The 24,074-nt window shown below is 38.5% G+C and overlaps 1 protein-coding gene across 1 annotated transcript in view; it reads right to left on the bottom strand.

Annotated features, from left to right (window-relative positions):
• Positions 1–24,074, bottom strand: part of PPM1L (protein phosphatase, Mg2+/Mn2+ dependent 1L) — a 303,263-nt gene that overhangs the window by 88,072 nt on the left and 191,117 nt on the right. Inside the window, exon 2 of the mRNA XM_068546191.1 lies at positions 17,844–18,018. Within this exon, the coding sequence (XP_068402292.1) occupies positions 17,844–18,018 (175 nt within the window). The remainder of the gene's footprint in view (positions 1–17,843; positions 18,019–24,074) is intronic.

Below are 24,074 nucleotides of genomic sequence, written 5' to 3'. Positions count from 1 at the left end.
GAAAGGGAAAATTAACCCACCTAATTGTACTCTGAGCTTCCTACATTTTATTTGCAAATGCAATTCCACCAGGCCCATAACACTTTCAGGTATGATTTTAAAACACATGCAGGTCTTCAGACAAGTAGGCAAATTTGGCTATTTCTTTCTATTTATATGGGCCAATACTTTTCAAAAGCTGAATCTTGAGTGCAAAAATCAAATGCATCTCTAATTCCGTGACGGCATTTTCATTTTTCCTAGTTCCTTAATCTCAGATTGATTTTCCTGTAGATCAGAAAGCAATTTGAAGACTGGTAGGTTAAAAACATAATGAGTTTTCTCAAAAATAATGTTTTTCTCAAAACATTTTTAACAAATCTAGCCACAAAGAAACAGTCCCTAGGAAATGAGGGGATAGTTACTTGTTAGTTCTATCCACTTTTTTCTTCCACAAATGCTGACACAATGAGGGACTCACTTGTTCACTGCTGTTTTCTTTAAGAACAAAGAATTTGAGATGGGGATTTGGTAGAAAAGTAGAAGACCACAAATAAGGGAAATTATGGCATTGTAAAAAGTGGAAGAGACGGACAAGATCTTCAGTGACTTCCTCATTTTCACTTCTTTACTTTTTTCCTACACAATAGAAGAGACAACCAAGAAGCAATAAAGAAAGAACAGGAAACTTTTTTTTACTGAAGATAACAGCTGAGTTAAATACAAAAACAATTTATCCAGTTATTCTACCCATCCATTTTAAAAACAGAACAAGTCATCAAAATTTTTAATAAATATAAAAATTAAAAATGTAATAAATTTTAGAACATAGCCAGTTAAATAAAAGAAACAAAGAGAAAAATAAGATGAGGGGTGGGGAGTGAGGGATTGTAGAAGGATGAGAGAGAGAAGGAGACAGAGATGGAGAGAGAAACTGTTACCATCTAGAGGGAAATGCCTGAATTTTGAAGTATTCAGGATACTGCTGTGAAAACTAAACTGCAGTTTCACAACTGTTGAGGTACTGAGTGCTATGGTCTGAATGTCTGTGCCCCCCACAAATTCTCATGTTGAAATCCTAATGCCCCATATGATGGTATTAAGAGATGGGGCTTTGGGGGGGTGATAAGGTCATGAGGGCAGAGCCCTCATAAATGGATTAGTACTCTTATAAAAGAGGCCTGAGAAAGCTCCAGAACCCTTCCACCACATGAGCACACAGGAAGTCAGAAGAGAGCCCTCACCCGACCATGAAGGCACCCTGATCTTCGACTTTCAGCCTTTGAAAACCATGTGAAATAAATTTCTGTTGTTTATAAACCACCTAGTTTATAGTACAGATATTCCTTGACTTACGATGGGGTTACATCCTGATAAATCACCCTCGTAAATTGAAAAATCGAAAATGCACTGAATACATCTACTGAACATCATAGCTTAGCCTAGCCTACCCTAAATGTGCTCAGAACACTTGCATTACCTACAGTTGGCAAAATCATCTAACACAAAGCCTATTTTATAATAAAGTGCTGAATATCTCATGTAATTGATTGAATACTGTACTGAAAGTGAAAAACATAATGGTTGTCAGAATCGGTTCTTCACCCTCGTGATCGTGTGGCTGACTGGGCGGTGCGGCTCGCTGCCCCTGCCCAGCATCATGACAGAGAATCCTACTGCGTACCTCTAGCCTGGGAAACGAGCAAAACTCAAAATTCAAAGTACAGTTTCTTCTGAATATGTATCACTTTTGCACGATCGTAAAGTCGAAAAATCATAAGCCGAACCATCGTAAGTTGGGGACTGTCTATATTATGTTATAGCAGCCTGAACAGACTACAACACTGGACACTGTGTTAAGATGCTCTAGAAGGAAATATTCTCATGAGTTAGAGAAGTCAGAAATGATATTCAAAACATTTAATAACTGATACATTGAGGGCACTGCCTCTGGTCAAATGAAATGAAGCTGCAGGTGTGGGAAAGGATGCTGGGTGTAAATACCTTAAGGCTACTTGGTACTAAGCGCAGGGCTCAACATTCCAGCTTTGGATTTAGGGAAGCAGGACGTAGGTAGTGATTAGGAAATCAGAGGAAAAGATGATGATACTAGAGAGAGGAGATAGAGGAGCTGGCAGAGTCAAAGTAGGTATGTTTACAATGCAGACTGTAGTAGCCAGCCTCCAAGATGCTCCCAAGATCACCACCTCCTGGCATTCATACTTTTGTGTAGACCCCTCCCACAATGAATTAGTGTTGGTCTGTGTAACCAATAGTATATGGCAGAGGGACTTCCCTGGTGGCGCAGTGGTTAAGAATCCACCTGCCAGTGCAGGGGACACAGGTCGATCCCTGGTCCGGGAAGACCCCACATGTCATGGAGCAACTAGGCCTGTGCACCACAACTACCGGGCCTGCACCCTAGAGCCCACGCGCCTCAACTACTGAGCCCACGTGCCCCAACTAGTGAAGCCCACACGCTCTAGGGCCCACATGCCGCAACTATTGAGCCCGCATGCTGCAACTACTGAAGCCCACGTGCCTAGAGCCCGTGCTCCACAACAAGAGAAGCCACCACAGTGAGAAGCCCGCGCACCGCAACGAAGAGTAGCCCCCGCTCGCCACAACTAGAGAAAGCCTACAAGCAGCAACCAAGACCCGACACAGCCAAAAAAAGAAAAAAAGAAAAAAAATGTAGTATATGGCAGAAATTTTGGTATCTCACTTTCGGTATCAGTTTATAAAAGACTGCAGCTTCCATCTTGGGTTCTCCTGGGCTCTCTCTCTTAGGTCACTTACACCGAGGGAAGCCAGGTAGGTAGCAAACAGGCTGTGGAGAAGCCCATGTGGAAAGGAACTGAAGCCTCCAGCCAAGAGCCACATGAGTAAGCTTGGACGTCACACTTCCAGCCCGTCTTTAAAGACTAGCTGACAACTTGACTGCAACCTCACGAGAAAACCAACCAGCATTCTGGATACTCAGAAGCTGTATGAGATAATAAACATTTATTGTTTTAAACTACTAACTAATTTGTTATGTGGCAAGAGATAACTAACATACAGCATTAGAAAAAGTAAAAACAAATAAACATATAAAAACATACTACAAATACACTAAACTCAAGGAACTGCTTTTCTATCCAGGGCAGGGCAAGAAATGTAAAGGAGGTTGATGGGGTCAGAATTTTGCTGGTTTCTGTTATGTCCTGGGTAAAAAAGAAGGTAATTTATGCAAAGTGCATGATAGTTAATCCTCTCTACCATGAAAGCAATTGGAAAAATACACCTATATACCAAGCTGAGTATACGCCAAGTAACAACAAATAAGAGAGAGGCTATCGTTGTTAGAGTGTCCACCAAATGTCCATCATTTTCCATATGTTATCTTTATTCCTCATAAAAAGCCCCATAAGGTATAGCATAAGGAATTATCATGGAGCCAGTCTGGCTTCAAGACTGGGCTCTTTCCACTGTACTACACTTCCCTGCAAAAAAAAAAAAAAATCAGTAGAGGTTTGGCTGTAGTTTAGGAAAAAGAGAATCTGAGTAAAAGGCCAATTAAAGCAGCAAGTCAGGTAACTTGTCAGCCACAGGAAGACCAAGCTCAGGGTGAAGCAGAGGCAACTAACAGGAAGTGAGATCAGAATCTGCTGAATTCCCAACAGCTTGCTGCCCATGAATCTTGTTCTCTTTCAGATGAACTTTTTTTTCCCCTGCAATAAGGTCAGCCCCCTCCCTGGACTCTGGGATCAGTTCTGGCTCAGGGCATGAAGACTACCAAGAACCCAGGCGCTCACTGGCACAGTACTGAGTTGGTCTCACAGCTGACCTTCTCTGACCTTGCCATTGAAGTTCCATGATGGCTGGCCTTGTCGCTGAGTTCCTTTCTTGACTTATTCCTTGGATATACATAACTTAGAGGTAAAAAGCTTTACTGAAAACAAGAAGACTGGCTTTGTGCCTTATTATATTCCATTTCCAGTACTAAAGATAAGAGGAAATGTACTAGGAAGGTTTTGTTTATTTTTATTTATTTTTCATAAATTTTTAAAATTAGAAAATACATGGACAAAGTTAAAAATTCAAACAATATGAAGAAAAAGTAGGTCTCCTTTCCCAGCTTCTCCTCTCCAGACTAACGACTGCTGTACGTTATCTATGGAAGATAATTATTTTTTACACATATGAAAAGCTGGATTTTACTATGCCACTCAGGTTGAAGGGCCTAGGTACTTGAATTCATTAGTTATAAAAATGAGGATTAGTTAATTATTTTGGTTTGAGCTGGAAAGCTGCCAACTGTCAAATCAAACAAAGCACCCTCTCCTTTTCGTACATACATCTTCTACTACGTGTAAGATTTTTCTCTAAATGCTTTTGAACACTCTGCATTGCCACATGCTATACAGGAGCTTTGAAAAACATGAATAATCATGCTTTTATAGATGGTTGTCACACACGAAATGACTATAAGATGAACTCACATGTATTTCCTATAAAGTTGTTTTAAGATTTCATTTGTTGTGCTTGTATGACAAATCTCCTGCATAGCATTTCATACTCTCTCAGTCCCAGCCACTGGTACGGGGACCAGCTCAGCCAGAAGCAGCCTTTGAAACAAGAGGGGAGGGGGCAGGGCACAACCTTTAAAAGAATGACATAGCCATAGGACGTTACAAAAATTGGTTAGAACCAATTACGTCCAAGATGGCAGAAGATTCAACTTCCAGTAGACCTTGAGCCTCATTATATACTCATGTAATACATTAGCTAAATGACACACCACCAGTGCCATGACAGTTCTGAGGCTAGCCATAAAAGGCCAAAAAGTGGGTGGTGGCCCATTTTCTGGAAATCTCTACCCCTTCCCTGAAATACTTGGAATAATCCTCCCACTCATTAACCTATGAAATTACCCAGCCCGTAAAAAACTAGCCACATCATATTTCGGGGCCCTCTCGCCTTCTGAGATGGCCCACGCTCTGTCTGTGCAGTGCGTTTCTCTCTAAATAAATCCACTTCTTACCTATCACTTTGTCTCTCACTGAATTCTTTCCACGACAAGACATCAAAAACCTCAAATTCACCGGGAACACCTTGGCCTGAACCCTTCATCACTTGCTCCCTTCCCTGGAGCTTCCCTGATGCCAAGGTGTGGGATGCCCCCAGAACCCACTCAGCACTCAGGCATATGTAAGTGCGGGGAAGCTAATGTCTGCGGAGCTACCCTTGACAAACGAGGGGATGAGACTAGCTGCTAAATGCTTCCCCCTTCACCTCCTGGCGACGGTTCTGGGATACTACTCACAAGCGCCCTTAGTCGGGTTAAGCAGCAGCCACCCTCAGGGGAGGCCAGCTCCATTCTGTGTCCTCATGGCAGCTTCCCCTTGTTTCTCTTTTCCCTCCTTCCTGGTTCACTCCCAAGGCCCCTCACTCCTGCTCCTTCATCTGCATTCCTAGATTAACTGCCTGCACTCAAGCCTTTTGTTTCAGCCTCTGCTTTTGGGAAACTCAAGCTGAGATAATGTTGCTCAATGTCCAAAGTACAAGGTACCTTGTGAAAAAGTCTCCATCAACTTTAGTATTAGAAGTTGTCTCCAATGAATAACTGTTTCATTTTGTCTGTTCTTTATGGTTAGTGCACTTGTTTCCTTCCACCGTTTTGGCTTTGATTTTCTGTTTCTATTTTAACATTATTACTGTATGTATAGCAAATCGAACTTTCAGGAAGCAAGTAGGATATAAATAACAAACGTGTAATCTGTGTTACCTCCTTGAATGAGAAGAACTGAGATCAGAGGAATGGAAGGCCCTGGCTCAGGTAAGGAAGAAGCCAGCTAAGGTGTCATTTTGAAGCACCTCTTAGAGAACGGATTTACAGACAGTAGTCAAGATTAGCAATAAATTCAAAGGGAAAAGACCTCTGACTTGACTGTCCTTCCCCATTTCTTAGACTCTCAGCACCTAGCCAGAACCCGGCACACAGTAAATGTTTGTGTTGAATGAACAGTGTTTGTCCTAGTGATTTCTACGTAGCTGATTTACAGTTCCCTTGGACTGATTACAGAACTACAAGAGCACATTCAGGTGCCTCTTTAGAGTATATACTGCAGAAAATCCATCAAACCAGCATCAGAAATAGCCTAAGCCACACAGCCTTGGGACAAGGACATTAAGTAAAGAAAGAAACACAAAGAGAATTCCTCTGGGCAATAGAAGGTGGCTTAAAAACAATGCCTTTCAGGAGGCAATTTACCAGATGAGACTGGAATACCTAGTAGCTCTCGGAAGATTGAATTTCACATTCTTGCAAAATGACATTAAACAGCAGTCCAGCTGCCTATGATTACAGATCTTCCGAGTCTGAAAGTCAGCCAGAGGCTGCATTTTGCTTACATCTCACCACTACAAATGGACAGTCACAGTACATTAGAAATTCTGGCACTTCAAAAACTATCCGATTTTTCCCTACAGACTGAAGGTCTTACCATTAACTTGGATCTCATTAAGATTTATTACAAGCATTCCAACAAGATCTATGGAAACTTGGTTACAAAATTCCCATAGTACAGAAAGGAAGAGATACAGATGGCAGCGGCATCCTGTCTCTGGATGGCCGATGCAGTCTAAATTGTGACCACCTGGTACAATTATTTTCTTTGAAGTGTACACATTTTCTCCAGGCCTTGTAATCAAATACTACTTTAGAGCAGGTAGTAACATAACCTCCCTTGTGGCAAACAATGACAACTTGATTAGAAAGATAAACACAGCTCCAGTCAAATGTTTTAATCACCAGAGGCAGCGCGTCCTTATTCTAAACCTCAGTGTTAGCCAGCAGTTTCCAGTATTCTCAGCAAAGTTCTTTACAATTTAAAATTTTATTTGCACACTGCAAAACTTGGATCAATTTATTCTCAGAGTGCATATGAGGCCTTCTATTAAAAAGATAACTTGAAGTTGGAAAATGTGATTTTTAAAAAAATAACTCCCCATCATATCACTTTTACAAAATTCAGTCTGCATTATCATTTCTTTTTTCTGCGGCGGGAGAGATCTCATAAGAAAACAGGTGATGCTGATAAGCATATTAATATAAGCTAATTGATGTAAACTAAAATTAGTTGGACAGCGACACTTAGAATGTGGAAGGTGATGTTACAGCAGAGGTTAAGAATAGGTTTGTAGGGCTTCCCTGGTGGCACAGTGGTTAAGAATCTGCCTGCCAATGCAGGGGACACGGGTTCGATACCTGGTCCGGGAAGATCCCACATGCCGCGGAGCAACTAAGCCCGTGACCCATAACTACTGAGCCTGAGCTCTAGAGCCTGCGAGCCACGCCTACTGAAGCCCACGCGCCTAGAGCCCCTGCTCCGCAACAAGAGAAGCCACCGCAATGAGAAGCCCGTGCACCGCAACGAACAGTAGCTCCTGCTCGCCGCAACTAGAGAAAGCCCGCGTGCAGAAACGAAGACCCAACACAGCCAAAAATAATAAATAAAAATAAATTTATAAAAAAAAAAGAATAGGTTTGTATAGATGGCCAACAGACACATGAAAAGATGCTCAACACCACTAATTATCAGAGAAATGCAAATCAAAACTACAGTGAGGTACCACCTCACATCAGTCAGAATGGCCATCACTGAAAGTCTACAAATAATAAATGCTGGAGAGGGTATGGAGAAAAGGGAACCCTCCTACACTGTTGCTGGGAATGTAAATTGGTGCAGCCACTATGGAAAACAGTATGGAGGTTCCTCAAAAAAATAAAAATAGAGTTGCCATATGATCCATCAATCCCACTCCTGCGCATATATCCAGAGAAAGCTAATTTGAAAAGGTGCATGCACCCCAATGTTCATAGCAGTACTATTTACAATAGCCAAGACACGGAAGCAACCTAAACGTCCATTGACAGATGAATGGGTAAAGAAGATGTGGTGTATATATATACAATGGAATACTACTCAGCCATAAAAAAAGAATGAAATAATGCCATTTGCAGCAACTTGGATGGATCTACAGATGATCATACTAAGTGAAGTAAATCAGACAAAGACAAATATAATATGATATCACTTATATGTGGAATCTAAAATATGATACAAATGAACTTATTTACAAAACAGAAGCAGACTCACAGACATAGAAAACAAACTTATGGTTACCAAAGGAGAAGGATGGGAGAGGGATAAGTTAGGAGTTTTGCGATTAGCGGATACAAAGTACTATATATAAAATAGATAAACAATAAGGTCCTACTGTATAGCACAGGGAAGTATATTCAATATCTTATAATAAACCATAGTGGAAAGGAACATGAAAAAGAATATATATACATATATATATAAAACAATCATTTTGCTATACAGCAGAAATTAATACAACATTGTAGATCAACTATGCTTCAATTTAAAAAATTAAAAAAAAAAAATAGGTCTGTATAAGGTGCTGGCACATCACCACAGTTACTGAGCAAAGAAGAAAAAAAGCATCACTCACAATAAACCTGCCTTTAAACATGCAACTGACATTCAAGACAAACAGTTCAAAAGATTTACGGGTTCTCTTATGATTTTCTGATTCATTTAAGAACTCCTTCTCAATCCCAAACCTAATTCTTTCCTCCTCTACCCATTCACTGTCCTCTGAACACACACTCTGTAGCACTAATTCCACTGCACTCTAGTTATCTGTTTCTACCACTGTCTCTCTGTCCTCCCACTCCCACACAGACCTGCACATGCATGTATGCATGTGCATACACACGCCTGGAGTGAAGGGCCACGTGGTCATCTGGGCATTCCCAGTGGCAGGCACCGTGCCTGGCTCCTAGGCACTCGGTCAGTGTTTACAGAGTAAATAACTGAATGCACCAATGAGTGTTAAATGAACTGAGCACAAAATCACACACATTGTTAAAGCTGGGAAAGACTTCGGAAAATATCTAATCCAATGTCCTTTTTTACAGTCGACGAAACCAAGCAAAGAGAGGCGTAATGTCTCGCCACAGACATAGAAACCAACCCCAGGGCTGGTGAATCACATATTTGGGTACTTTCAAACAGCCATGGTGGATAGTTTTCTAGTTTGTAGATGGCAAAGTCACTCTGTTTAGTTGCTACTCCCCCCACCCTTTATCTTTTGACTTTTTAAATCTATGATATAAAGGGGGAAATATAAGAATTATAACTGAAACTCAAATCAGTTTGGTTAAAAAGATTGGTATTACTGGCCAGAAAGAAGTTATCAGTTTATAAGTGGATTTTCACTACCTCTTTTAGTCCTCTGCTCCCACTGCTACATGACTAATAATTGGCTGCATTACAGAAGTCTTCATTATGTTTTTGTTAATCATACCACCATTCTCATCTTTTAACAGATAAGAAACAGACCTCCAAATTCAGGGATTCTATGTGGTGACAAGAAATGAAACACGAATAAACGAGAGGGGCCATGCTGAAAATGTTAAAAGGTTATGGGAACAATAACTGTGGCATATCCATTCAGTAACATACTATGCAGTCATTACGAATTACTTTTGAGTAGCTTGTAAGAGCATTGAGAAATATGATTATATTTCAGTGTTAAATGAAAAGAAAAAAGGTATAAAATTGGGCACAAATTATTAAAACCCAGCAGAGAAAAATGACTAGAAGTAAATATACTAAAAGATGGTGGTTATATTTTGGTGGTGGAATTAGAGATTCTCTTTTCCTTTTCTATTTTTCCATATTTTAAAAATGTTCTAAAACGTATTTATATTACTCTCATAATGGAAAAATAAAACAGATTTAACTTTTTACAGAAATTCAGACATTGCTGTCAGAGGTTACACAACCAATATTAAATTTCCCTTTATGACGTTTTTCTTAAGTTTCCCTGTTTTTCTCTTCCTTCCAAATCCTGACAGAAAGCCTCTGGTGAGAACATCTTTTGAGCCCAGAAATAAGGTCCTGATTGAAGATATAAATTAAGGAAACCTAAAGCCACCTCTTCCCTTAGGACCTGTTTGAGAAACAGACTGAGAAATTCACTATATTTGTTAGAGTGAATAACTTCCTGCAAAGGCCTTTTACTGAATTTTTTATGTTCTTAGAAAACCTGAAAGGGCCCTAAATAATTTACAGTGTCTTTCCTGGATTTGCTTTCTCGATGTGTGTTCAATTTTTTTCTCCATGACAGTAAATGGTTTTCCTTTTGAGATCACTGATTACTCTGACACTAATGGCTCAATTAAATCAGAGGTGTAACTTTTAGGTACCATCTATATTAAGAAGAATAAAATAAGCTCAGTAGGAGGGAACCCTCCAGCTACTTCCTAAATTGCTTACAGCACATTTGCCACCCTTTTAAAAAGCTATTTCTCCAAAAAGTACAGTACAGTACTTGGTGTCTCTTCATGGCAGGTAGCTTTGCTTGGGCTCAGCTCTCACACATTTCTAATGTCAGGCTGCATCAGGCAATCACCAAGCAAAGGCTAACAAATTAATGCTACTCCTCCTTCCTCACCTCCTCTGGGAAAATCCTACATGATTGCCTGACACCTGTCAATGGATCTGCAGACCCCCAGCTTTAACTGATGCCCAAATGAACACAATAAACAGCTGGCTGAGTTTTCTCCCTCATCTGCACTGTCTGGTCTGCTCTCTACTCGTAAGTGTTCTTTCTACATGGTACAAACATGTGCTCATTGGAAAGCTGCCTGGGTTTCCAGTGAACTGTAAGAACAAATAAAACCTTTGCTGGTCTTAGGTTTAACTCTGAGAAGGAGATCAAAGCAGCAACTTAGGCAACTGTCCCGAGGCTCCAAGCAAGATACCACCGCTGGACTGTCCACCCTCTTACAGGCATAGCCAGCTCTTCCCAAAGGGAGAAGGAGACGCTTTCTACTTCTGTTTCCCATGCCTTAGGGTTCTTGACTGTGCAACAGAGAGTATCATTCTCAAATAAATGGGCCTACTCTCCTCACAATTCCCTCAAAGACAAGGCATTACAAATCACACTACTTTAACAAGGGAATGTGTAGATTATTTATGCCCAAACTTAAGAAAAAATTATAAATGATTTGAGATTGCTTAGAGAAATATGAATAATGTACAAGCATAAAAATAAATAATGCGAGAAAAGATTCCCTCTCGGGCTATTTCAACCCTTCAACTTTTGCCCACTATGACAAATAATAAATATTTAGGTTCATGATGCTCTCTGAGACAGTGTGAAATGCTATTTTGATCTCTTCAAGTCATGCAACTGTTTTCCTTGGAAATTTCTCTCTGCTAAACCCAATCTATTGAAATGTGTATGAACTTGTGCTCCCATTCAAATAAAAACATTAATGGATCAAATGCAAACCATATCTCCTCATGCTAGATTTTGCTTAGCATTAGTAAGTGCTAATAAAAATATCTAAGCAATCTTAACAAGAATCCATGAACGATGGCTCAGAACCTTTCCTTCCAAAATCTAGTTTTGCTTCACTCATACAGTCTCACTGCCCATCCCACCAACAAAAGCATGCCTGGGCAAATTCATGTTCAGATGCCAGGATAGCTAAGCAGTGGTCTTCTCTTAGTCAGATATTATAAACAATTACATGGGCTGTCTGGGGAGAGAGGAGAAAAGCAACAGAGAAAGCAGAAGATTCAAGAAGAAGCTAAGTGCAACCTTGCAGAAACTATGGCTACCTGAGTTTTCCACTGTCAAGATACCAGAATCATAGTTTTAGAAATGGAAGACATCAATGAGATCCTGTTCATACGTTCGATTTATAGGGAAATAGGCTTTAGGGAGGTTTGGTGACTCATTCAAGGTCATCTATCTGGTTGGCAGCAGAGCTAGGAATAGAATCTGGGTCTTCTGGCTCCAAGACCTCTTTCAATTATATTACAAAACATCTTTATTCCTATTAACAGTCAAACTTAAAAATAAACCATTTGGATGAAAATCTTTATAAACTGGCTTATACAATCCCTATTTTTATATACAGAATATAATTAACATTATTGAACCGTTTCTCTGTGAATGAAGGCCACCGTTATGGAGATCAATGATGTCAACTCTGTAATACAGGGTCTGTGAATGCTGATTTGACTTAGAGTGTAGTGCAATGCTGGGGATACGATGACTAATTTTATGGATGTCTATGGATTTGCTCTTTGCTCTTATACCTTGCTGCTCTGTCTGCTCTAAGTATCATCCCCTTCCCTCACCTTCTAATTCTAATTCTAAACCCACGTTTTCTAAAGTCTGTTCCCTAGAGTCACATGAAATGCAGACAAATGTATATATTCATTGCAGCATTACTCATAGGAGCAAAAACAAAACCAAAAACCATAATTGTCCAACATAAGAAATGTTTAGTGAGTAGTACTTTCAAGGAACAGATACTATGCAGCCATTAAAATTACCTTCACATGAAGAGGTTTTAATAAAATGAAGTGCTTAGCTAATAATGTTAAGTGAAAAAAGCAGGATATAAAACTGCACGACATGAAAAATGCTCAAAATCTCAAATCTCAAAAATGATTAGAGGGAAATATACTCAAAACGTTTACAATGGTAGGATTACAGATAATTATTAGTCTCTTATTATACCCTTCTACTTATTTCTATTTATTTCTGCAATAAAAGTGTAACACTCAAATTCAGAAAAAGAATTTTTAAAAAGAAAATGTCACATTGGAAAATATAACCTAACTGGTCAGAACTATATAAAATAATAATATATAAATCCTAGGTGAGAATCTATAGCCTCTGTGACATGGTATGGTTGCATGTGGCTTTAGCTTTCTTCCCATTTTTTGCTGGATTTCAAGTATGTCAGGTTGCTGGAGAGTTGAATTGTGAATGAGTAAAGCATTAAGATATATATGTATTTAAAGTGGGCGAGAGGATACTGAGAGAGAAAGAGAAAGGAGGGAGAAAAGGTCGTGAGCCAATGCTTTTAGACAAGCATCTAGGGATTTTTTTTTTCATTAACTGCTTTTAGAAGTTTAGAAGCCACAGATGGTGGTAACTGTCATTAAGTCACTCAGGCTGATTTATCAGTGGATGAGCATTAAAGACAAATTAACCTCTCAAGAGACCAGGATATTGTCTAATTAACAATTAACTACTTCCTAAAACTCGGAGAGCTGAATTAAGAATGCAAGGAAGTAAAGCTGGGAAAACATGGAAAGAAGCTAAGCAGTTTAAAGCAAATGAGTGGCTTAGTGTAAGATGTTTGTATCTGAAGGTATTAGATATTATTACCAATTTTCTGTCCTGATTCCTTTGTATCATGATGAAATTGTTTTCTGTTAGACAGTAATAACTTCTGATATTTTCTCCTCTTTTTTGGAGTAAAATCATTCATATGTTCATATATGGGTAGTGGAGGAGGAGGCAGTGTTTTGATTTCACAACTCACAGTGACATTCATGTGTCACCTCATGCAGGAATGACCAAGGGCAAACGGAGCCTGGAGCGGGTGATTTAAAGGTAGTTGTTGCCTGACTTCTCAGAGCTTCCGAAGATATTTTTAAGAATTTGCCTCTGTCTCCCCAAACACTGCATGTCAAGAAAAAACTCAACTAGCACTTTAAACTGGTCTCAGTGGTAGACAAGATCCAAATCTGTTCTCATTCAGCACTAGTGGCATTTGCAATATGAAGGACTAAGGACTTCCTCAAATATAATATATTTTACTATCATAATAACCCTGTGAGATTTTATTAGCCCAACTTTATACATGAAGAAACAGAGGCTCTAGGCATTAATCATACCAGTATTAAGCTAGAGGAAAGGCTGGGAATTTAGATCCTCTAACTCTCAATCCTGTAGTTATTTCCACTATTTCATGCTGTAGAGTTTATTGATAGATTAATTCCATGGCAAAGTATTTGTTCCTAAGGGTCACGTACAAATGTACCTCTGCAGATTAGATTAATCATTGCTCAACAACAGTGCAGATGAGTGGAAAATTATTCCTGAGGAAGGAAAAGTTGAGTGGTGGGAGGTTGCAGCTGATGTTGATTCCCATCTTGGCATCCCCTTGGGACCCTTCATCACATGGACTGCATCTCTCTTCTCCTCACAAACCCATGTTCATTGTTTGTCCCTCAGGGTTTAGGCAAATGCCTCCCCTAAAGAATTCCATTGAAAACTTGAGCCACTTTCATTATTCCTTTATGCCACATCCCCTCAGCTTAACTTAAATAGCTTGTGCATATCACAGAGCATACTTATTTCAAAATCCTCAGGAATTTTTCTTCAGAAGTCATATATCTATGTTTCAGCGCCCACCTAGACTTCATTAAGGAAGGTCTGTTTTCCTTTTCTATACTCATACCCCTTTCTTCCAACTGCCTAGCATATTGCTATGCATTCAACAAATGACTACTGAGTGAATGAGAACCTGCATTAATATGGTGAAAGCCCAGCTTGATTAGCAATGAGGAGGTTGGAGTCCCAGCTCTACAACTAAGTAACTGTGTTACTTCAGGCAAATCTGTGGGTCTCAGTTTTCTCATTATAAAATGGTTATGGGTAATCCTAATATTTATATGGAACCATAAAAGATCCAGAATTGCCAAAGCAATCCTGAGGGAAAGAAAAACAAAGGAGGAGGCATAACCCTCCCAGATTTCAGACAATACTACAAAGCTACAATAATCAAAACACTGTGGTATTGGCACAAAAACAGACATATGAATCAATGGAACAGAATAGAGAGCCCAGAAATAAACCCACACACCTATAGTCAATTAATCTTTGACAAAGGAGGCAAGAATATACAATGGGGAAAAGACGGTCTCTTCAGCAAGTGGTATTGGGGAAGTTGGACAGCCACATGTAAATCAATGAAGTTAGAACACTCCCTCACACCCTACACAAAAAATAAACTCAAAATGGCTCAAAGACTTAAACATAAGACATGACACCATAAAACTCCTCGGAGAGAACATAGGCAAAATATTCTCTGACATAAATCATACCAACGTTTCCTTAGGTCAGTCTCCCAAGGCAATAGAAGTAAAAGCAAAAATAAACAAATGGAACTTAATCAAACTTATAAGCTTTTGCACAGTAAAGGAAACCATAAACAAAATGAAAAGACAACCTATGGACTGGAAGAAAATATTTGCAAATGATGCAACCAATAAGGGATTAATTTCCAAACTATACAAACAGCTCACACAATTCAATAACAACAAAAACAACCCAATCGAAAAATGGGCAGAAGACCTAAATAGAGGTTTCTCCAAAGAAGACATACAGATGGCTAACAGGCACATGAAAAGATGCTCATCATCACTAATAGAGAAATGTAAATCAAAACTACGATGAGGTATCACCACCTCACTCCAGTAAGAATGGCTATTATTAAAAAATCTACAAATAATAAATGCTGGAGAGGGTGTGAAGAAAAAGGAACCCTCCTACAGTGTTGGTAGGAATGTAAATTGGTGCAGCCACTGTGGAAAACAGTATGGAAGTTCCTCAAAAAACTAAAAATAGAGTTGTCATATGATCCAGCAAGCCCACTCCTGGGCATATACCCAAACAAAACTATAATTTGAAAAGAGACATGCACCCCTACATTCATAGCAGCACTATTTACAATAGCCAAGACATGGAAGCAACCTAAATGTCCACTGACAGATGAATGGATAAAGAAGATGTGGTACATAGATACAATGGAATATTACTCAGCCATAAAAAAGAACGAAATAATGCCATTTGCAGCAACATGGATGGACCTAGAGATTATCATACTAAGTGAAGTCAGAAAGAGAAAGACAAATACCATATGATATCACTTATATGTGGAATCTAAACTACAACACAAATGAACATATCTATGAAACAGAAATAGACTCACAGACATAGAGAACAGACTTGTGGTTGCCAAGGGGGAAGTGGGGTGGGGGAGGGAAGGAGTGGGAGTTTGGGATTAGCAGATGCAAACTATTATACATAGGATGGATAAACAACAGGGTCCTACTGTATAGCACTGGGAACTATATTCAATATACTGTGATAAACCATAATGGAAAAGAATATGAAAAAGAATATATATATATATATATATATATATATATATAACTGAATCACTTTGCTGTACAGCAGATATTAACACAACATTGTAAATCAACTATACTTCAATAAAATTTAAAAAGTGATTATGGGGTCAGGAAGTAGATGGACTATTTGACTTCTATGATCTCTGAGATGCTATGAAAATTTAAATATTATTTTGATTGGGCTGATGATAGCCTTACTTTACTCCACTGGGGATGAGAGAGGAGATGAATGAGAATTCCAAAGAGAAGATTGTTAAACACAAGACAAATACGGAGACCAAATAAATAAATACCCAACAGGCAGAAGAGAGCCATTGTGTCTGGAAAACATAATAAAGCAAAGGAGAATCAGAGAGAGTAGAGATGTCCTGGGTGAGGCTAGAAATGGGTATCTATCGTGTGGATGTAAATAAAGAGGTTAAAAGGTTGAATGAAGGGCTTCCCTGGTGGTGCAGTGGTTGAGAATCTGCCTGCCAATGCAGGGGACACGGGTTCGAGCCCTGGTCTGGGAAGATCCCACATGCCGCGGAGCGACTACGCCCGTGCGCCATAACTACTGAGCCTGCGCGTCTGGAGCCTGTGCTCCGCCACAAGAGAGGCCGCGACAGTGAGAGGCCCGCGCACCGCGATGAAGAGTGGCCCCCGCTCGCCGCAACTAGAGAAAGCCTTCGCACAGAAACGAAGACCCAACACAGCCAAAAAATAAATATAAATAAATAAATAAATTTATAAAAAAAAAAAAAGGTTGAATGAAAATGTGGACAGCTTAATAACTAGAAAAACTGCATCACTGGTTAGGCATGTGCAGCATTTTTTAAAAAATCTGCTCTTCTGTTTGCTATTCAAGCTTGAAATCAAGTGTTAAGAATGTCAGCATTGAGACTGTTTAGATCATGTGAAGGAAAATAAGATGTAAAATAACAACTTCCTTGTAGAAATAAAAACAGAAGCTCCTGGTATTAAAAAGGAAATTAATACTACCAATGTTTGACCATTAGAAACCTATTTTCCCATACTTTTTTCTCCATTTCTGGGGGGAGGGGGGCAGGGGTGGTATGACAATTTTAATCAAGATATTTTTCCTGAATTAGTTTAATCTTATTAAAGATTTTAATAATTCCAAGTAATACTGTACTGGTTTCATTAAAATTAGGTTTTAGCCGACAAACCATGCAATAGATAAAATGGTGCTGTAAGGAGGTCTATCCAGGCCTTCATTAATAAGCTCCTTCGGATAATATGAACTTATGGAAGGCAGTGAACCGACGTGTCCAGTGTGGTGTTAGGGGCTAGGATTCATCTGAGGAGCTTAAGGAAAAGAAAGTCAAGTTCAGCTTGAAACTTCAGGGAAAAAATGGTACCTCTTTAGAAAAGAAGATCTCTGAAATTAAAAAATAACACTTGAAGCAACTAACGGTTCTTGGATTATTGGATGTAAAAGTTTTCAGCTGGTATCCAAAATTGAAGTGACACTTTAAACGATTAAATCAACAGGAACACATGGTTGACCAAAGGGCAGAACAATTCCATTTAAAAAAGAGCCAAAATTTTAAAGGGATTTGATATTTAAGAGCCATTTTTAGAAATCTCCTGATGAAATCTTTGATTCTAAAACTGCAGAGAAGAAACTCACTGTTAATCCATGCTATAGAACTTTGAATCCAGTCTGCCCTTCATCTTCTATCAAAGAAAAGGACCTAATTTAACCAAAATCTAAAAAGAAATTTTTTCAGGGAAAAAACATTGTGTGTGTATGTGTGTGTGTGTGTGTGTGTCTATTAAAGACCGACATACCTGCTTCATCATAGGATACAGTCAATTTTTCTAGCATTTCTCGGTCAATTGATAGAATCTGCTGTTCGAGGATGGTCTGGTAAGACAATACACTATTTTCTTTGTCTTTCTCATAGTCTTGAAGATGCTGTTTAAGGGCCTCTGGGAGTCGAGATTTTACATATTCAGCTGCTGTCTGCAGATAAAACAAGTAGAGAACCCCATTAGTATTTCTCATCTTAGGCTTTTCACTTCCCCTCAGGTGCTGTAGTGAGAACTCAAAGTACTGTGGAACCAGCCCTTTAGACAATCACATCCTTGTCACTGTTGTCATTTTTAGACTCCACTGTACCAAGTAAGGCTGATCTTCAAATACACAGAATTACAGACCTCTAAGAGTTTTCTATCAGGTTTAAAGGTACAAAAGATGATGGATTGGCATTCATGGAGTTGAACTCAGAGTTTCAGCTATTCCACTGAACCCAGAGGGCCCTGTGATAGTGATTTTACTGGATATAAATCTGACTCGCCCTAATCTAGAATACATAAGCTAGTAACTCATCTCAGCAGTAAGCCCTCCTATGCTGTGGCATCCAAACCTCTGCTTTGCTTTGTTGTTCTCTGCTCATTAATGCTTATGCAGGAACTCTTGTGAAGTAAATAAAAAGGAAAGCCCTCTGCTAGGGCTGATAACGGAATCATAGGAGAAACAGAAAACGAAGAGACCTAAAACAAAGGTGCCTCAACCTGAAAAGAACTGTTCACCACTTAAATATCTTGGCCTCTATATATATTATTCTTAACTTTTTTTCCCCTGCTTCTACATTATCTGCACAGTTTACTCCCACGTAGTAACATCTGAAATTACACACAGTGACTTTCAACCAGGTAAGCAAGCTTCCCTTGGAAGTAGGAAGGAAGACATCTGTACTTTGAAAAAGACCTTCCCCAAGATTCTGATACATTCTTCTGGTGGACTGGGGCCACAGCACACTCTTTTCCCTTCCAGTTAAGAATCACAGTTAGGGCTTCCCTGGTGGCGCAGTGGTTGAGAATCCGCCTGCCAATGCAGGGGACGCGGGTTCGAGCCCTAGTCTGGGAAGATCCCACATGCCACGGAGCGGCTGGGCCCATGAGCCACAATTGCTGAGCCTGCGCGTCTGGAGCCTGTGCTCCGCAACAAGAGAGGCCGCGACAGTGAGAGGCCCGCGCACCGCGATGAAGAGTGGCCCCCGCTTGCCACAACTGGAGAAAGCCCTCGCACAGAAACGAAGACCCAACACAGCCATAAATAAAAAATAAATAAATTAAAAATTAAAAAAAAAAAAGAATCACAGTTAAAGTTAAATAAAACTTTAAGGGAGAAATTAAGTAATACGGCAGCATGTATGACTCAGGAGAATTGACATTCTTAAAACATATCTCTTGAGAATGCCAAGAGTTTTGGCATCTTCTTACACTGCGGTCCTCCATCATATGTATAGGGTCTAAAGTTGATAAATAAATGAAGGCATACATCTATTGTTTAAAGTTATACTCACAATCAGTAGAAAACTAAAATAAAAGAAACTGTTAAACAGGATTGTCTCTGGGGTATGGGCCCAGAATAAGGTGAAGACACATCTACATAGTTTAATATTTTTTTAAAATTCCTGTAATTAAAAAAAATTATCTTTAAAATATGTTCTTTTGGTAAAGAACCTTCATAGTTTTCCTTCTAAATGTTAGCACAGTTTAGGATGAAAAGAAACTTGCCAGAACAATGACAACTGACTTCTCAGGAAAAACTCACTGGGAAGTGCTGGAAAAAGTTATATTTCAGTCTTCAGAGTAGCCAAATATAGCACACAACACTTCATTTCCAGATTTATATTTGGATCCCCTAAGTCGGTTGCTGATGAAATTACAACTTTAAAATATCACCAGTATATCAACAGTGAAATAACACTGTTCATTTTCTCTGCCAGCCAGCTAGTGCAGAACAAATAAAATTATTCCATAGAATGTAAATGGACTCAGCACATTAGCACAACATATTTAATTCTAGAGTTTAACAACAATTTTCTCCTGACAATGGAAAATGAAGAGACATACTGCAGAATAACTATTTTAAAATTCACACTACCTTGCTATTCAGTGTAACACGTGTCTTTAATTTTTTTCCTTGGAAATATCTATGCGGTACAGGAAATAATTCCATAATGCACGTTTAACAAATATTGGTGTATTCAGTATAACTGAAAGCATACCACACATTTCCTTCCTATTGTGTTCACTGATTTACTCTTTTAATTCAAATCATGGTGGAGGTCTTGGAACCGGGCCTATATTTTTTACTACAGTGGAGTTAAATTTTGGCATTTCATTTCTAAAACAGTATAACTTCATGTATAGTCAGCCCTCTGTATCTGCGGGTTCCACATCTGTGGATTCAACCAGCTGCAGACAGAAAATATTTGGAAAGAAACGCTGCCCCATCAGCCCAGGTAGGTGCCCTCAGCCAGAACCAGAGCTTCTCCAACGTGGCCCTCAGCCTTGCCCATCCCATCGGGCACCCTTGGCAGGCACCGGCATCCCCCCAAAGCGGCTCCCGCCCCAGGGGTCAGCCCTGCACACCAGAACACCTGCAACAGTTGTAGCCAGTCCTTACAGCCAGCTGCACTGGGGGCCAGCCCTGCACACCAGTGTGGCCTCAGTAAGAGGACCATTTTCTTACACCATATACAAAAATAAACTCAAAATGGATTAAAGACTTTAAGGCCTGAAACCATAAAACTCCTAGAAGAAAACACAGTCAGTATGCTCTTTGACACTGATCTTAGCAATATTTTTTTTTGGTTCTGTCCCCTCAGGCAAAGGAAACAAAAGCAAAAATAAACAAATGGAACTACATGAAACTAAAAAGCTTTTGCACAGCAAAGGAAACCATCAACAAAACAAAAAGGCAACCTAATGAACAGGAGAAGCTATTTGCAAATGGTATATCTGATAAGGGGTTATTATCCAAAGTATATAAAGAAGTCATACAATTAAATTTTAAAAATCCATTTAAAAAATGGGCAGAGAACCTGAATAGACATTTCTCCAAAGAAGACATACAGATGGCCAACAGACACATGAAAAGATGCTCAACGTCATTAATCATCAGGGAAATGCAAATCAAAATCACAATGAGCTATCACCTCACACCTGTCAGAATGGCTGTCATCAAAAAGACCACAAATAACAAGTGTTGGTAAGGATGTGGAGAAAAGGGAACCCTTGTGCACTGTTGGTGGGAATGTAAATTGGTTCTGCCACTATGGAAAACAGTATGAAGGTTCCTCAAAAAATTAAAAATAGAACTACCAAACGATCTAGCAATTCCACTTCTGAGTATTTACCCAAGGGAAAAAAACCCACTAATTCAAAAAGATATATATACCCCTATGTTCACTGTAGCACTATTTACTATAGCCAAGATATGGAAGCAACCTAAAAGTCCAGTAATAGATGAATGGATAAAAGAAGATATGGTATATATATGTACAAAGGAATATAACTCATCTATAAAAAAGAATGAAATCTTGCCATTTGCAACAAAATGGTATTATGCTAAGTGAAATAAATTAGGCAGAGAAAGACAAACACTATGTGATCTCATTTATATGTGGAATCTAAAAAACAAACGAACAAACCAAAGAACACAGAAACAGACTTATGGATATAGAGAACAAACTGGTGGTTGCCAGAGGAGAGGGAGTGGGAGGTTGGGTGAAATAGGTGAAGGGGATTAAGAGGTGCGAACTTCGAGTTATAAAATAAATAAATCATGGAGATGTAATACACAGCATAAGGAGTATATAGGCATCCCTTATTTTATTGTGCTTCAATTTATTGCTTTTGTTTTTGTTTGTTTGTTTTTAAGAATTGAAGGTTTGTGGCAACCCCACACTGTAAGATAATGGTTAGCATTTTTTAGTAATAAAGTATTTTTTTTCAGAAAGTCTTCATTTTAAGCCATGAAATTGTTTCTGCAAATCTTTTTTTTTTAACTTTTTATTTCATATTGGAGTATAGTTGATTAACAATATTGTGTTAGTTTCAGGTGTACAGCAAAGTGATTCAGTTATACATATACATGTATCTATTCTTTTTCAAATTGTTTTCTCATTTAGGTTCTTACATAATATTGAGCAGAGTTCCCTGTGCTATACAGTAGGTCCTTGCTATAAACCCCATAAACTCAATGGATGAAAAAGATAAAAGAAGCATCATTTGGTTAGCTATTTTAAATATAGCAGTGTGTACATGTCAATGGCAAACTCCCTAACTATCTTACTCAGTGGACTCAGCGGATGAAAAAAAATTAAGTATTTTTAAATTGAGTTACATTACATTGGTTTTTTAAGACATAATGCTATTGCACACTTAATAGACTATAATGTAAAAAACTTTTACACGCAATCGGAAACCAAAAAATTCGTGACTCACTTTATTGCAATATTTGCTTTATTGCGGCGGTCTGGAACCAAACCCACAATCTCGGAGGTATGATTGTAGTCGATAATACTGTAATAATTTTGTATGGTGACAGACGGTTACTGGACTTACTGTAGTGATCATTTTGTAATGTATTTGATTGTCAAATAACTATGTTGTACACCTGAAACTAACATAATACTGTACGTCAACTATACTTCAATTTTTTTAAATTCCAAAAAAATACCAGAGTTCCCAAAAGCAAAAAGTGAATTTGTCATGCCAGCAACTATTTACATAGCATTTACATTGTATTTAACAACTATTTACATAGCATTTACATTGTATTAGGTATTATAAATGATCTAGAGATGATTTAAAGTATATGCATAGGTTATATGTAAATATTACACCATTTAATATGCAACTTGAGCGACTCATATTTTGGTATCCAAGAGGGTCCTGGAACCAATCCTCTGTGGATACTGAGGGACTACTGTATAGAGGTCTTCCCTCTGGGAAAGATTTTTAAGAGGAATAGAAAGAAACAACTCTAGCAAAATACTAGCTTCTATCAAGATATTTCAAGAAATCACCTTTATACTGAGGTGATTCTCTAAATGTATTCAAATGTCAGTCAAAACCTTATGTTCAAGCATAAACCTATGCCAAAAAACAGGATGTCATACAAATACCTTATGATCTCACTTACATGTGGAAAATAAAAACAAAACCAAAACACAAAAACCAAACTCATAGATACAGAGAATAGACTGGTGGGTGCCAGAGGTGAGCAAAATGGGTGAAAGTGGTTAAAAGATTTTATATCAAACTTCCACTTATAAAAAAAATAATAAGTCCTGAGGATATAATGTACAGCATGGTGACTACAGTTAATAAGGCTGTATTGCTTAGTTGAAAGTTATAAGAGAACAGATTTTAAACGTTTTCATCACAGGAAAAAAATGCATAACTATGTGTGGTTAACTAGACCTTACTGTGGTGATCATTTTGCAACATATACAAATATTGAATCATTATGCTGTACACCTGAAACTAATATGTCAATCATATCTCAATAAAAAACAGGCTGTCATATTATTAACTGAGATTGGAATTATTGCACAAGTGATAGATAATACAAATAGCAATTTAAATTTTAAAACTTCACTAGAATTCTAAAAATGAAGTGAAAAACAAAATTAAAATATAGGATTACTTATCTATTCTTTAATCAATGATAAGTGCTACTAGAAGTTTAAGTCCTAAATTGCATATTCTTATAACCTAACTATTCCAGAAACAGTACTTTGTTACCATTTTCAGTGTCTTGTCTTGTGCGGTACTTTATACTTTTCTGAGCAATTTATGCTGTTATCATTCTGTATCTTCAAAATAACTTTGAGTGAAAGTAGGCAAATTATGGATTTGGCCAATCCTTCACATCCTTCAAAGTAGGCTCAAATGCTATAAACTCTGTTAGTGAACCCACCTAATAGCAACCAACAGTCTTTCAAGTATTTATAGAGGTACAGGTATTTTAGCTCCCCAGTCTGGCTGATGTAAGACTGTATCTTAAACATCTTGTGTTCTCCCAGCACCCAGTTCAGTAGTTTCTACCATAGAAGCTTAATATCTTCACTGTATCCAAGAATCAGGGACTTTGAGATAGCTTTTAGAGAAAACCTTTGGACAGTTCATAATTCTTTGCCTGCAATCAGAACTTCCTTTCATGATTCTAGAAACAGCATACAAATCTGGTTTTCTACTGGCAAATGGAACTACACCTGG

The sequence above is a fragment of the Eschrichtius robustus genome, chromosome 6 (genome assembly GCF_028021215.1).
Source record: "Eschrichtius robustus isolate mEscRob2 chromosome 6, mEscRob2.pri, whole genome shotgun sequence".
NCBI classification, from domain to species: domain Eukaryota; kingdom Metazoa; phylum Chordata; class Mammalia; order Artiodactyla; family Eschrichtiidae; genus Eschrichtius; species Eschrichtius robustus.
The sequence above is the reverse complement of the archived record's forward strand: the minus strand, read 5'-3'. Positions and strand labels throughout refer to the sequence as shown.